The sequence below is a fragment of the Thunnus thynnus genome, chromosome 16 (assembly GCF_963924715.1).
Source record: "Thunnus thynnus chromosome 16, fThuThy2.1, whole genome shotgun sequence".
NCBI lineage: Eukaryota > Metazoa > Chordata > Actinopteri > Scombriformes > Scombridae > Thunnus > Thunnus thynnus.
This window is the reverse complement of record NC_089532.1, coordinates 5,235,415-5,251,865: the sequence shown is the minus strand read 5'-3', so window position 1 is coordinate 5,251,865 and position 16,451 is coordinate 5,235,415. Positions and strand designations below refer to the sequence as shown.

Below are 16,451 nucleotides of genomic sequence, written 5' to 3'. Positions count from 1 at the left end.
AAACTTCCATTAAGTGGGTTTACGTTAAATCACATTTGTGTCATATCAACAGCCTTTGAATAAAACTTATCATTGAATGTTCTGTTCACAAGTACAGACCTTGTTACTTCACACACATTTTTTTTTGTTGGGGGTTGTTATTGTGACTGTGCTGTTAGAGGTCTCTCTGAAGCTGTTACTCACTCAGGCAGATGTTGTCATGGAAAAAAGAGAGGAAGTCGTTGCATTGTTCCCTGTGGTTGCCACTTGCTGCACAGGAGCACCAAGGTCCCACGTTGGATGTGGAATTGTCAAGGTAGTTTGGAGTTATTGTGCTTCCTTTAGATGGGAGGAGAGAGGGAAACAATAAAGTACTGCATCTTTACGGGCATAATGAACTGACATGATTTCTAAAATTATCTGGTTTAATACAATTATTGAATTTGACCATAAAATCACATAAATCAGTCATTTATTTTATTTAGTTCAACATTTTTTGCTGTTTTTTTTGTTATTGAAGCTATTTAACCTGCTGGTCAGTGCCATTTTAAGCTACGCTCTCTCTGTAAACATCTCAAGAAATGTATAATTTTGTATAATTTTTAAATAGAGGCAGAAGACTGTCTGACTGAGGCGTTTAATGTTCCAATAAACTGAACGTTTGAGCAGAATTCTGGCTGATTTAATCTTGTTATGCTTAGCCTGATTATGACCTTACCCTGATTACGATAATCAAATAAAGGCGTTTACATGGCAATTTCTATCATCGCAGCATTGCCTTAATCAGGTTAAGACTGAGTTATTAGTGTGTATGTAAATTTATTCATTGAGAGAGAAAGTGAGAGGAATTTAAAGAGAGAGATGGATGAAGGCGGGGTGTATAAAGACAGAGACACAGATTAGCAGGTTAGTTAAGCAGGCAGCCGGGTGATCAAATGTTGGTTGACTTTTTCAATTCCAGCTGCTGACAGGGCTCGACACAGCTGAACTGTATGTGTATATCCTATTTCAAAAGGCATGGGTATTGGAAACCGGCTAACATTAGCTAAAAATACTGCGATCTATCACGAGAAGCAATTATTCGAAATGTGATTAGCTTCGTGGATGTATTTATCATATACATGCAGAAAAAGAGAGACACAGAGCTGCTTGCTTATGCAGCATTGCCCTCCTGATCTCTCAGCGAGTCTTATTTGAAGCTACAACAGATCAAGTCCAAACAACAAGTACAGTAGCAGTTGTTTAGCTTTTCTTTTTCTAACGTGCATATCCACTGGGGCAGGCAGCTTAGTGGACTTTGATAAGTGCAGCGGCCTGCAGTGCAAAGTTCATGCGCTATCACGGAGGTTTTTCACATGTATTCTTTTTATTCTTCTCTGCCTTTGGAGCTTTTCAACAGGAAATGATGGGGAAGTCATTCTCTGGAAAGGGTAATATAGCCTTGTAGCTTGTATTTTTTAAAGGAGGTGGGAAATAAAATTGCTGCACTTTGAGGCAGTGTGGTGAAAAAGTTCTGATTTAGCTCCATCGATTCTCTGAGTCTAAGACTTCTAAGCAACGACGGCTCAGAGTCTCACCTCAGTTGTCTAGAATGGCAAATCACTGTTGCACTGCTTTCTGCCCCTTTCTACCAATCTGTCTCCTTCAGTCCCTCACACACCAAACAATGTTTTTTTCCCCCTCTTTCTGTATTGTGCTTTAGCGACATGCTTAGACTGACTGATTTTTAACAGCCTTTTGTGCATTATGTGATCTTTTGTTAAGTTTTTATCTAAAGTACAATAAGCCATATTCTATTCCTCTGCCTGCTCCCACTCATCGTCACGCCAGGGATAATGCTCTCAAAACAGTGGTCAATAGTTGTAATTGCACTACTTATAATGCCAATGACTTGGCCGGGCACGTTGCAGTCACATTAATCAGCACTCCATCGATCATTGAACCACACTTCTCCTCACAATCCTTGATTTATTCTTTTGAGTCCTGTTCAGTGCACTTGTCTGCTCTCCGCCTTCCTCCCTCTAAAACCTTTTTGTTCCCGATCCATCACAGAAGGTGGGTGAGCCAGTGCTGGCACGGAGAGATTTAGTTCTTACCTATCAGGCCGGTGTACGCAAGTAGACATGCTCCGTAGTTCTCCTGCTTGCAACCACTGGCGCTCTGCTCGGTAGGTTGGCAATCATATTGGAACTGTGCCCAGCGAGACCTGTGGGAGCAATAACATGCCAGTAAGAAACAATAAGAAAGACACGCACATTCCAATACCCAATAGGATGGGTGCTGGATCAAAAAATACCTTGCAGAGTTATTGTGCTTGAAATGCCTTGTGTTGGAAAACGTCACAGCAGAAAATAAAAAGTCCTTTAAATGGGAGCTATTTGGTGTGCGGATCTCTCTGTTCAACTCAGCAATAACATGCCATCCATCATTTACTCGTGCCTGGCTGCTGCACACATCGTGACGCTGAGGGGTGGCCGGCACTGGTGCTTTCTCTCAGCGACAGGATGTGAAACACACAATGCTCATCTACCTACCTATACTCCTACATCAACTCCCTCCACCGTTCAAGATCTCCCGCTACGCAGCACTTCAACCCGACTCCAGTCACCCTTGGTAACATTCATCCTTCTTTTTCCCTTTCTCTCCACTTTCCCCAGCCAGTCATTTTCTGGAAGGCTGCCAGGCTGTAAAGAGTCAATGAGGGGCAAAGATAGGCCTTGGCTCTGCTCTCTAAATACTGTGGGTGCTGTCTGGCAGGCCTGACCGCGAGGAGATTAGACAAATATGGATCTTCCATATAAATGCTTCTTCCCAAAGCCACCCTGCCATCCCTCCTTCACCTTTCCTGCCAGCCTTCCAGCCATCTAGCCTCATCATCATCATCTTACAAGGCTATTGCGGCCATCATATCGCATCATCGGCCCCCGTCGACTGGCATTTGAAACGGGATCCCCTCAGGGCATCACAACTCCACGCTCTCCCCTCGTTTGTCATGTCATTGTAATGATGTGCGTAAAACTCATAGTCTGTGCGTTTAGTGAAGGCATCCTCTGCAGGCTGCCGGTTAATGCCAACTGACTGGTGCAGGATTGGTGGCCCATGCCACGGCCTTGAGATGCTCTATCCATCGCGGCAGCGGTGGAGAATAATGCCTGATCGATAGCCGTGACAGATGAAGCCCTTTGTCTTTCTGACATTTGAAGAGGAACTAGATTAAACGCTGGCGACCATTTGCTGTCAGAGAGAGGAGGCTGACTGGATGGGTCTTCATGTTTTCAGTCTCCAGTGATAGAGAGGAATACACCCGCTGAATTTTAATGCCTTCATAAGACATTGTTAGTTTTCTAATTGGCCGTTTACAATCAATTTAAATTTGAATGAAATCTTTGTTTTTCATCAGTGTCTCACATACACAGGGGCTTAACGCAGAATAAATATGCTTATTCAGATAACTTATCTTGAATATGTACCGAGGGTCAGTTTTTTTGCAAACTCCTTACTGATTCTGATGATGTCTCAGCTCTACATTGATAATTATTTTCTCATCAGTTTGGCAGGAAAGTCATGTGTGAATCCCAAGTGATAATGGCCGTTCTAATAATGACTATTTCACATGGCTGCTTGATGCCTGGCTGCCTCCCCAAGAAAATGAATGCAGAATTTAATTGAACTAATTAAACACAGTTAATGAGTATAACAATTGAATTAATTAAACACAGCTGACTAATTAAATCTAAATGAACATATCATACCAGCCAGGCCTATCTTCCAAGATACACAATGACATTTATTGTCCTGAGGGAAAGTCAATGTACAAGGCCACCACAGCAACAAGGCACTTCATATTAGATAAAACAGTGGTGACGACACCACAACATGTTGTATTCAGTTATGAAAATCAACTTGCAGCAACTTGCTTGGATGGGTAATCCATTGAACAAAAGATTTGCATGGGTTCACTTTGCCCTCGTGGACAGAGTTTGCCATGAAATGTTGCTGTTTTAAATGATTGTGTAAATGAGCCTTAGGTTGCAGAGCAAAAGCCTTATTAAAGCTGCATTAATACATTTATTTTTATATTAAAATTTAATCAACTGTTTATGTATAAAGTGAATGCTCGAACAGAGAATTATTACCCAAATCTACAGCTAAAAAGAGATATGTAGCTGCTTTTGGCCAATTCTTTTGGTTTTAAGGCACTTTACGGTTTTTAGTTCAGTCTCAGTGCTCTCATCGACCCTGTTTCCAGCAGAAGACAGCTGTTTTCAGAAAAAACAAAACAAAAAATGAATGTATTCTACCTGCCTGCTACCAAAAAAGGACAGCTAAAGTTAGCAACTAGCTGTAGTGAAAAAAAGAACATGTAGTAGCTAAAGAGCCACATATTTGTCTCAGGAGTGGGTGGAGACCAGAGCAGAGCCAAAAGGAGACTGAACATTGGACACAGATTCATCAGGTGGAAACAAACACTACTTCAAACATATGCTAATGTTGCTCTGCAGGGATTAAAACAAGAAATGATTTGTGAGCCTGAAAAGTTCTCCAGGAGGAAATGTGTACAATGTATTGAATTAAGTATTATATGAATTTAAAACTGCCTGAAATCAAGCATGGTGCCTGAGAACTTTAACCTCTGTGCTCTGTGTCTGCTGGATGTCAGAGCAGAGTAAGTAGTAGTAGTTTTTAGTTGTAGAACCGGTTGGCCTTGACGATTATATGCCAGGGCAGCTTTAATGTAAGAAGCTACCAGTCACATTATCCTCATGTCCTTGTTTACTTACTTTGTGATTGCAATGTTATTCATGCTCAATTGTGCACCATTTAGCATTATATTTTAGATACTTTAATGCAATGATTCCTGCAATGTAAAAGGTTTGTGTTCAAGTTCTTGGTTTTTCAGTCTGTATGGTTGAGTTGCTCAAGCTCTCACTGACCTCCCCTTTAGCTTGCATGAGTCAATTATTAGAGTACCTGTTCAGGGTAAAACAGCATAGCGCCAAAGCACGCAAGCAAATGGCTGGTGACCCTGGTCAAACATCTAGCAAGCCAAAGAGACTCTAGTTTTCTCTGGAGTTGGCAGATCAAACAAGATGCTGATAGTGTGAATAACTTCAGGCAGGTATTTCCTAACAGGTTAAACAAAAGAACTCAGCAAGCTGTTATAGTATATCACAGCTTGTTTCTCTGTTTATGTTGGAGTCTGCTTTGTACCCCTTTACCATCCAAAATTATATAACTGAGCTTTAAATCAATGCTTGCTGTCATGGATTACTTATCCCCAGTGTCAAGTCCCTGCAAATTCTATATTATGCTGTAAAATAAACATAAACACAAAAATAAGAGCACAAAAATGTCCAAACAATATCTAATGTGCTTTGAAAAAGATTAAGCAGTAATGTAATATGTACATGATTTGCATTAACTGAATTAAAAAATGCAATAACACCTTTGTGATCTTTTAATAGAAGCCACAGATGTAGCAATTATCAGTTCAGTGACTCGTCTGATGCCAACTCAGTAAATTAAGTGTAAAAATTCTTGGCAGCATGTAAGACATTTAAGCATTTCTAATTTCTACCTGCACACGTAGTCTGCTTTGCAGATCCGCAGCTGAGCCAGGCAGTTGGGCTTCTCCTTGTCTTCGTAGGAGCAGGACGGTACGATGGTTTGCCTGCGGCGTTCTGCGCAGGCCGTGTCGGTGCAGGGACAGAACAGCAGCTCGTGGGTGTAGTCAGGGGGAACACGGTCAAAGAACTTCCTCAGTGCCTTGTTGCACTTTGGTCGGTTACATGGCCCCGAGCGGGCCGACGGCTGGATGCAGGCCGAGACGTATTCTGTACGAAGCTTCTGACACGTCTCATCGATGTTACACGCCTTGGCAGCATCCAGGCAGCGGTTCACCGTTGTTACTTCAGACTCTAGAAGGAGACACAAATGGGAACCAGAAAGCATTTCATCCTTCTGTGTGGTTTGAGAAAATCAAATCCCAGGCAATGTTTACCAATGATTTCAAGGCTTAATTGGAGTCAGTATTGACTCGCCACTCTCACTTCTAGACTTAGATGTAGTGTTGCATTTACAGATGAAAAAAAATGTGTGTCTTAAAGTAAAAACTAAACCAAAATGATGATTATATGTAATAGGCCTTCTTGTAATGAATAGAACATGAATGGTGTTTAAATGTTGCATGAGTCTGGGCACTGGATGTGTTTCAGCTGAGGCCTAATGGCTGAATATTTCATTCTGCTGGGTTAATGCAGAGTGGCAGCGCTGAAAAAGTGGCTCCTCCATCTCTCCAACTGCACAACAAGGCCTGTAATTACTGCTCCTTCTCCTTCATCCATCTATCCATCTTTCCAACACACTCTTCCTACATTTGGGTTCATCCCAAACTCACCTGAATCCCACCTTCCCTCACCGTCTTCCTCCCTTGCTGTGTGCCTGCCAGTCTCAGCGTTGCCACTTCACCCCCACTCCATCTGTCTCTTCCCTTCTTCACTCAGCTATCTCTCTCTTATCCTCCATCCATTCTTCTTCAACTCTGTCTGTTTCTGCCTCCCTCAGTGCCCATGCTCCTTCTGACTTCCCCAGTAATGAGCCACCTCTGTGGAGGCCCTGGAAAGACCCTTCTTTTTTTGGCAGCATTATTTCCCAATCTATCATCATGTGTGTTTTTTTTCCCAAGCGACCTCCCAGTCAATACGACCATGATGACGCTCAGCTCCCCTGGCAGATAGCGCTGCTCATTAGTTTGTAAACTGCCTGTAGTTGTGTCTCCTGGTGAGCTCAGCTCTCACCAAGCTGTCATATAAAATATGAATGGCCTTGGAGAGCAAGCTAACAACCCATCACAAAGCATAGGTTATTCCCAACTTAACTGCTAAGCAGCCGAGAGGGGAAAGTAGGGGGAGGATGGGAGGACCTGATGGAACGGCAGGGTGGGATGACAAATTGCATCCAGTGGCCACATGCACAGGGAAATGGAATATGCACATAAGTTTTCATGTGAAATCCTTGTCATTGTGTTTTTTAAGCCATTATTTATTCAGAGGAGACTTGCTGAGCATGCAAGCTCTTATCCAGGAACATCCTGCTTCAGATTCATGCCTTACTCATATTTACACCTCAGACCTGCCCAGTACAACCACAGTCCTGAGCTGCTCAACTCAGTGGAGTCACTGGAGGCCGAGTGCATTGATGCTCAAGCTTGTTTTCCAGTGCCAGGCTTGGTCTTGTAATATTCAGCATTGCATATCTAAATTTTAAATCTACAGTGCAGTCTGTGAGTATTTGGACAGTGACACATTCTGTTGTTTTGCCTCCAGACTCACAGTGGATTTGAAATTAAACAGTGACTGAGGTTGAAGTACTGAGTTCTTACTTTAAAGAGAAATCTGTCTACTCAAAGCTCATGTTATCCTCATATTTTTGTCTATGATGACTATTGGTTGTGATAACATTTTAGAATCAGCAAGAGTTATCTGGTGAATGTATGCCAAGGACTATGTGCTGGTCATGGCAATGACATACCCAAGAGAAGATGACTGCGAATTATAGGCTCCAATGATTTTATGACATAACCCCCATTTTGACCGCGCTTCATGTTTCTCAAAGGACATTCCTGTGATAACATTTTACTCAATACCTGTATTGTTGAGATTCTGGAAATGCTGGAAATATCTGACACTTGTCTTCGAATTCAAGTCAAAGTAGTCCCTAGGAAATTTCTGTAACTACTGTTGTGAACTGCATACCATAGTGGATGCACTATGACAGGTAGTTACGTCAGCCAGCAAGCTGACCCACCCAAAAAATGTTAGAAATACAGTATATCAAAACTGTCATATAAACCTCTCATAACTCATAGTGTCTCCACAATGTAGCTACACACACTACAACTGTGTCAAGCTAACATCTCCTCCAATAATTCCAAACCCCAGCTGGAAGAAGCATATAGCATTGCTTTTCATTGGCAAAGCGAGGGTTGTATGGAACATACTAAACAGCAGTAGACATGCATGCATGCATACATTTTGCTGTGACTCAACATTAGAAGCCATTGTAACTGCTGTGAATCAAACCTGCCATCTGCCATGAATCATGTCTAAAGGTAATTTCTCATACTTAAAGGTGAAGTGTGTAGAATTTAGTGTCATCTAGTGGAACGGACTTGGCGGAAATGGAGTATAATATTCATATATTTTCATTAGTGTAAAATCACCTGAAACCAAGAATCGTGGTGTTTTCGTTACCTTAGAATGAGCCCTTTATACCTACATAGGTCGCTTTTCCTCTTCCATGCCTGCCATGTTGCACCACCATGTTTCTATAGTAGCCTAGAGAGGACAAATTAAGCACTGGCTCTAGAAACCGCCTTTCTTGTTTTTTTGCGAGTTTCGTGGCCACCGTTGGTTCTCCTACACACTTGGAGAGGGAAGGGGAGGAGTATTCAGTCAGTGTAGATCCTACACACTGGTCCTTTAAAAGATAGACTGTCAGTTGAGTATTTGAGTGGAGTCTTCAAGGGTGGTTGCATCCATACCGGATGAGCAATTCAGAATTGTACCCCCAAACTTTGAACATCACAGTAGGACAATGACGAGGCAAGAACACCTTCAAATTAAAGTTGAAACCCAACACTTCACTCTCATAGTCATAGTTGCATTTCATATCCAAAGTGCTGGAGTACAGAGCCACAACAATCAAAAATTTGTCACTGCACAATTATTATGACTGCAGGGTATTCTATTTTCTGTGTTTGTGTTGTTACTGTTTTACACAGCTTGTGGCCAACCTGTTGCACCACAGAGCCCAAAGAAAACAAAACTGCTGGTATTTGCCTTTCAACAAAGGCGCATGAACTAGAAAATGCTTGAAAGGACAAGCAATTTTAACCACTCCGGGAGCTCAATGATGCATTAAAAAGCTTCTTCCTCGGTGCAGAACATTGACTGTTTTTAAATAGAGGCACCATCTTAATAGCACTAACTTGACTTTATTTAACTGATTAATTGGTAAGGGGTGAAGTACAGTACTTTATTGTGTGAATATTCCTTAAAATATGATGAGCTGTGACTCTGGCTAGTGTCTTTGAAAAGGGTCATTACTCTGTTTGAGGGAGAGATGTTATAAGGGCAGAAAAACATCCATTAATCACACCTTTGTTGTTTTGGCAGTCAACTTGTCAAGATGCATGGCATGGATGTCAACTTTGACCTCCTGTGGAGTCACTGAAGTGAAATTTACGAGAAGGTTCTACAGCGCAGGCAGGTGCTGCTGTATTTCAAAGCAGCCGAAAACCAGTCGTGTCATTTTAATAAGCAGCTTATGTATGAGGTCAAAAGACATATGATGCTCCACTAAATGTGAATTGCTTAGTTGTTCTTATGGTTTTTGTATTTCCCCCACTCATATACACCTACTGTCTTCCACAGCAGGTGAGGACAGTTTATCCAATTTCCCTAATCTGTGATCTAACTCAATTATGCACAACAAGCCTATAGAAAATCAATTGGTGAAGGAGACAAGGGTGAATGTTACAGCATGCAGGATGATTTTCTAGGAATCATGAATGGTGCTGAGCTGATATCACCAACACAATATACTGCTAAGATTCATGGTGGGTTTGAAAATAGCCGACTGAGATGTTGTGGGAACATCCATGAGGTTGAAAGCTTGAGAGGAGGTGTAGCGCACAGTACCTCTGCTGTGAGTGACTGAGTGAATGTGCTTATGGTAGAGATTGGATATATGAGAAGTGGCATGCCAGTATGTACTGTTGTGAATTATGTGCCCACATTCAAAAATTATAATTTAATATAGAATAGACACCATCTCCTGCTACCTATTTCATATGCAATCCATTTTTTTCTAAACAGGGACTCTAATTGAAAAATGTAACAGATGGCACAGTATTGCCTGTTATAAAACACACTTTCACTCACTTTTAAGTCTTAATCACAAAGTGTGGGAGGAAAAGAGTCACAAGTTCCTTGAGGAATTGAAACACAGAGGTTTGAGAGTCCAGGGCATACTAAGTATTTTTTACTTTTGTGTCTGCTGACCCTGGGGTCCCACTAACACTGAAAACATAACAGCTGATGGGGTCATTACCACTGACTCTTCAAAGAACTGTGTTTCAATTCCCCACAGAACTTGTGACTGAACAATTCGTGTGTAGATGTACAGGGGGAATTTCAGGTCTGTAGTGTTAGTGGAGAATTGAAAGGACTAACTGACCCTTACCTGTCACATACTGAGACTGCTCACAGAGATAGGACAGGAGTCACAGTTATAAGCCACATATTTGAATATACAGGTCAGGCATCCATAAACCTAGCCTTCCATAGATGTGAAGAAGGGTTACATGGGTTAAATGTAACTGACAACCCTGAACAGACTTTTCAAAAGGGAAGGTAGAAAATAGTTGTTAAAGTAAGTTAGAGTAGGACTCTTCACTGATTGGTTGTTGCTTATAGAATTATCCAGGTGGGTGAGAGAATAGAGAAATCACCCTCACACGGTGGCCACACGTTTAAATGTACAAAGACCGAGCTAGCACTCGATTGAAAATGGAAAGAAAAGGTAGAACAGCATTAGAGGGTAGCCTTAGAACTACACAGTGTGTATTCCTCTTGATCACCACATTAATTGTGCCAACACTTTTGTTGTTCTTAGAATAATCCAGGCACAAGAAAATAGGTTAAGGTGATAACAGTTTGGGTTTGATGTATGATGACCTCTGATTGGGTTCCACTCGGTAATATCTTTAATGAAATGATGATTGAAGATGAAAAGGTTTAAAAAAACTGTGACATGTTGGGGAAAAAACCTAATAGATGGATGGCGATTCATAAGTGTATCCTTACATATGTGAACTAGGAGGTATACTCATACCTCGTACTAACCGCAGAACATGGGTTTGTTAATGAATTATTCTTATTTTGCTTGCTTTGCAATAATCATTTACTTAATTATATGTTTTACTAGACTGCAGGAAGTCCTGGGAATGCATATTGTTTGTTTTTTTATTTTTGATCTTTAATATATATTCCATTAGAGTATATAGTACACATTTCAGAGACATATTCCAATCACTAGAATCATTAAGTATTTATATGATATGTCTTATATGCTAAGTGTACATTTTTCCATATGGATATTTTGATTGATCATGCATCACTACATATTTGATTTATGTGAATTATTTTAGCTATAATTGGTTGTTTTTGTCACGCAAAATGGGTGAATTGAGATGTTTAATTTTATTTCTATGGTGTTTTATTGAGACTCATTTTTCTTCTGTCTTGGTTTAGTGAATTAAGAAAATATCTTCGTGTCTGTGATTGGACGTGTATGGATTGGTGTTACCATGTGTAAAGGTTAAATATTTGAGATTCACTATTACATTACACTACAGTACATTCATCACATTATTACATTACTTTCTTTCTTAATTGTTATATAATCTATTCATATTAATCATTGTATATTTTGATTCACATGATGTTTGACAAATAATTGATTGATTAAGGCAGGTACATGTTACTTCCACTCTGAAGGATAGTATGATAGGTCATTTTTATTGATCTTTTTGGATCAAAAAGGAGGGAAATCGTGAAGGAAATGTCATAAATGTGTCAAACGCTCCTATTTTTATGTATGTGCAGTGTATGAAATGCTCCTTAGACAAGCAGACAGTTAGGGATGGACAGCTGTCTTCTTCCTTCCTCGAGCCAACCTGGCTTTATTATTGTTGCCATAGAGACAACACTGAAGTAAACAATCTTATAGCGATGTTGTGATAGGGACAAGGTTGCCTGAATAACTGAGAGTAGTGCTTTTCCTTCAGACTCGATGTGGCATTTCACTGTGTCAACACTGACACTTTGATATGTAACTGGTGTCTCCTTGATCGATCAAGTTTGTGTTTGTCAATAAATCCTTTTGCTTAATCTCCTGGAGTTCCTGAATTGACAAGCTCAAGATTTCTATAACATACATCTTTAAGGTACCACTGTTTCACCATCTGCACTTCCAAATATAAAATAAATATAGAAGAGTGGTTAAAAATTTAAATAACATTCAAGGATGAACACTTTTACACTCACAAGAAGTCAAATCCCTGTTTATCTACAGCCTTTCAATTTCTAGCAGAGATCAGAGGACACAGTGACACTACTCAAAGAGAACATTTCATGCACATTTCCAGGTCTATATTTTTATTCTAGGGCTCTACTGGAATATCTTTGCATGATTTACAGTTAAAAGAAACTCCTTATTTATCTTATACTGGCTCTTTATGCAGCCCCTTCAGCTCAGCCCTTGTCTGAAACAGGCTGTTTTAGGGCCCCCTCCTGATGAGCCCACTGTGTTCTGTTTGTGTTCCCCATCAGCAGACCTCCAGCGGTTCTGGAGGCTATGTAAACAAACAATAGTATAAAAATAAAAGAAAATCCCAAAAAGCATTATATGTCTTTAACACAGCTTAATGGTGGAGACATTTTACTTGCTTTGTTTTATTTACTTGCTTTCTAGATGAGAGGATTAATATCACTCTCATATCTGAAACTAATTAATTAGAATACTGTTAAATACAACTACTGACACATGAGAACTGTTATTGTTTCAGAACTGTTGCATAGCCCGAAATGACCTTTAGGGGTTTTATGCAAACTGTCCCCTGAACTGGCCTCATTACAGTGTTAATTATCTTTCCTTTCTCATCCATTTGGTATAAAAACATGTGTTTTTTACTAATGTTACCTTGCATTATATCAGGTATTAAAACCATAAAATTTGTAATTGTCATTGAACCCTTTTTGACACTACTTGCTGCCAACATGCTACTAGTGTACAAGTACCAAGTGCAACTTTAATATCACAGAGATAACACATCAATCCTGTGATAAATATAAATAAACACGGCCGCTTATATATTTGCTTTCTAGTTTCTAACTGCTTCTATACATTCTCTTGAACAGATCATTATTGTACATCAAAATGGCACAATATATCACAGATCTGAATCAATTAAAAAAATAAAAACATGCCATTCATTACCCAGTAGTTTAAAAATATAGATGATTTCATTAGGAAAACATTAGCATGTCAAATATAAAAGTATTACAACAGCTAATCTAATCAATATGTTTAATCTTATCATGTACCCATTTTTGCAAAGGTGTCATTTTCCAGTATGGAAATGGGAATGTGTGCTTTCTAAAACAAACCAGTTTGACTTTTGTTTCTCACATTGTTTGAGGCCACGACTGTTCATTTTCATAAACACTGACTGGGCTGCTGTATATTGGGAAAATATACTTTATATATTATCTTAATGTTTAAATTATCCGGTATCCTCCCTTCGTGCTGCTACAGTATTTTTTTTTTTTTGTGTTTGTAGGACATTTATCATTATACTGTAAGGCATGCATACATGCCTTCCATACTAATCACTTCATTAAAGTCTTTATTTAAGTTTCACAGACTCTCCAGCTCAGCTTCACTCATCCAGAGCATAACTGCCATCAGAGAAAACAAAACACTTGACTTTCTGTCCTCTCCAGTGAAAAGAAAACTAACTACTCATTTGTGTGCAGCCTCTCTCTCTTTTTCAAACCTCCAACAGGAAAAAATGCAGTGTTGTTTTAATTTAAAAACACCCAGCTCCGTTCCGCTTCCATTTTCTTTTTGCATCTTTTTTTTTTTCTGGCTTCCTCCCTCTCGTTCTCCCTCTCACCTACCTACTGTGACCTTTTTCTTTCCATTTCTTTACATTCTCTGTCTTTCTCTCTCTTTCTTCCCCCCCAATTTTACTGCTTCCAGCTGTAAGAAAGTAAATAGGTAATTAATATGTGCCTTGGGGGCTAACAGCAGCACACAACAGCCCTGCAGCTTTCCTACAGGCTCAAAGGCAAGACAGAAACAAAGTATGGGCTGTTACTCATCAAACACTTTGCAAATCCACCTGTCTACTCTGTCAAAATGATGCAGAATAACATCTCGATTTCCTCTTTCTTTGACACATAACTTAGTTGAGATTTGCTTGTTTTTGTGTGCAAAATTGATACTTTTGATTATCTAAATAACTTTTTCCCCCTGCCCAGTTAGAATAACAGAGAAACAGAGAAACACTTGTAGCAGTAGCAGCTCGCCCAGTCACCTGCAGCAATGGAGGCCAGACGAACGTAATCGGAGCCCCTCTCTTCTGGTTCATACGGGTAGCTCTCCACCAGGCTGAGTCCTACCGACACATCGGAGAGAGAAAAGAAGAGAAAAGAATAAACATTGTGCACCAGAAGAAACAAAGACTCAGTAGGATCAGTATATATATCATAAAAGTTATATTCAAAGTGACCATGGGTACACAGAATAACACTCCATGCATGGCCGGATTAACATGTTAGGTTAAAAATCAGCTGTTGGACCCCATATTGTTGGACCCCCAAACACCCTGTGCATTGTGAATGCTTCCTGTCATCATTACTCATCACACAACACACAACAGACTACACATGACATATGACTATGAGACTAAAATTAGCTTTACCCAAACTCTGGTATCATACATTAAATGAAAACATTTTGAGCATGATCCCTGTAACAAATATAAATAAATATAATATAAATAAAAAAATAAAATGCTGGAATAATACTACCTGTCCCTGAGTTCTACAAAGACAGAACCATAAAATCATCTAATAATGCACAACTTTTGTTAGTTGATATTCTACTTCACCATTCCAAACAAATGAGTATTTAATCAAGTTATCAGATAACATGCAGTGAACCTGGGACATTTGGGACCGCTGGGGGGTCTGGGGCCCAGGGCAGTTGCCAGCTTTTTTCTGGTTGGTAATCCAGCCTTGACTTAATGAAAAAGCAGTTAAACTCTAAACTAAATTAATTGCAATTACATACGCGGCAACAAAAGCAGATCATATGAGGTTAAAAACCAATTAGCAGAGCGTTCATTTTTAAAACAGGTCTGGCAATCAGCCCTTTAATATGTAGGTCTTAAACACAGCATGAGCTAACTGAAGGAGCTGGAAAGTAAAGGAATGTGGTGAAATCATCTGGTACACTGCAGGTACATATTGCCACAACGTTATTTTGTCTACCCTGTATATACATTGTACCTTTCCACTCTTACTCTCGAGCAGTGATGGTTGATATATTAAACTCAGGCGGTGGAGATTTATGGTTTGCTTTATCAGTTTATTATCCACAAGTCCTGTCTTTTGCATTTGCACTGGAGGATGTTTTTAATATTGCCGGTTTGAAACTTAAGCTTGTTATACTGTTACACTCTGGATATAAAGGTACTGTATATGCTAAATGCCTAAATCTGAATGTAAATGTGCAGCAGAGAACGTAGTTAAATGTAGGAAATGACAACAGCAGTGCAAAACATTTCAAATCAGCAAAAAAATGATAAAATACAATGACTGTGGGTGGAACAAAAGTAATCAGAGCCTTAGTTTTAACTATTTTTGACACAATAATCACTCTTTTCATTTCAACCTGGAATTTACTGTTGAGCTGTCTGGAGGCGGGAGTCTAATTCATGTGTAATGGGCGGCACACACTTGATAATCCCAAAAAAAAAACCCATATTGTACTGTACCTGCTCCCACTCCCACCTCTCCGGAACAGAACCATCAGATTCTGCGTGTTACTGCCAGTCTTACCATGCAGCACAGACTGGTGCAGACTCCAGTAGATACTCAGGCAGTTCTTCTCCTTCTTCATGCCTCGTTTACATTGGCAGCCATGCAGAGGGGTGGACAGCAGCGCCGTCATGGCGTTCTCACACTGGTTTCGTGCTCCGGGCCCCAGCTTCACACTGCCGTCCCCTGCCACACACTGCCTGAGGGTGCGCAGTCGTGGGCTGCAGGTGTCATCGCTGGAGCAGGTGTCTCCGGCACGCAGGCAGTCCCTCCCGCCCGCTGAGAGAGCCATACGTGGAACTCCTGCAAGACAAAGACAGACAGAGGACAGGTTAATGGTGTGTTGGGGTCCCAAATGATGAGCTCTAAGCAGGAGACTGGTCTGGTGATTGGTTTTCTTCAAGTATAATATTATCGAGGCTGTTATGGTTATCTTAATATCATTGGTTGGGTAATATCCCCATGTACAGAATCCTATATTAACAAACAAATCTTAATTAAATAAAACAAAATTAATCAAACACTATAAACTTCTTTTTTCTTTTATTTAAAATCATGATTATCTATATTAGCTTTGGACTAGTATGGTTAATTTGAGCTTGAAAAAAACAGCTAAGCTATCTTGCTAAACTAGAGAAGCAATTATTTTCTGCTTCATAATTGGTTTGCCTGGGATTTTTGAAATCATACTGACTGGGCCAAAAGGGCACTAGGTCATTAAAAAAATAGTGATGCAGGGATTTGAGTTTGGGTGGTCAACTGAACTAATGTGAACATTTGGCACAGAATAATTAAAATCTA

At 40.0% G+C, this 16,451-nt stretch overlaps 1 protein-coding gene across 1 annotated transcript in view; it reads right to left on the bottom strand.

Moving 5' to 3' along the window:
* gfra4a (GDNF family receptor alpha 4a) overlaps window positions 1–16,012 on the bottom strand; it is a 39,403-nt gene extending 23,391 nt beyond the window's left edge. Inside the window, exons 1-5 of the mRNA XM_067614766.1 lie at window positions 15,672–16,012; window positions 14,144–14,224; window positions 5,558–5,897; window positions 2,076–2,185; window positions 184–318 (exon numbers count right to left, since the gene is read on the bottom strand). Of these exons, the coding sequence (XP_067470867.1) occupies window positions 184–318; window positions 2,076–2,185; window positions 5,558–5,897; window positions 14,144–14,224; window positions 15,672–15,942 (937 nt within the window). The 5' untranslated portion in view covers window positions 15,943–16,012. The remainder of the gene's footprint in view (window positions 1–183; window positions 319–2,075; window positions 2,186–5,557; window positions 5,898–14,143; window positions 14,225–15,671) is intronic.
* Between the last annotated feature and the right edge of the window lie 439 nt (window positions 16,013–16,451).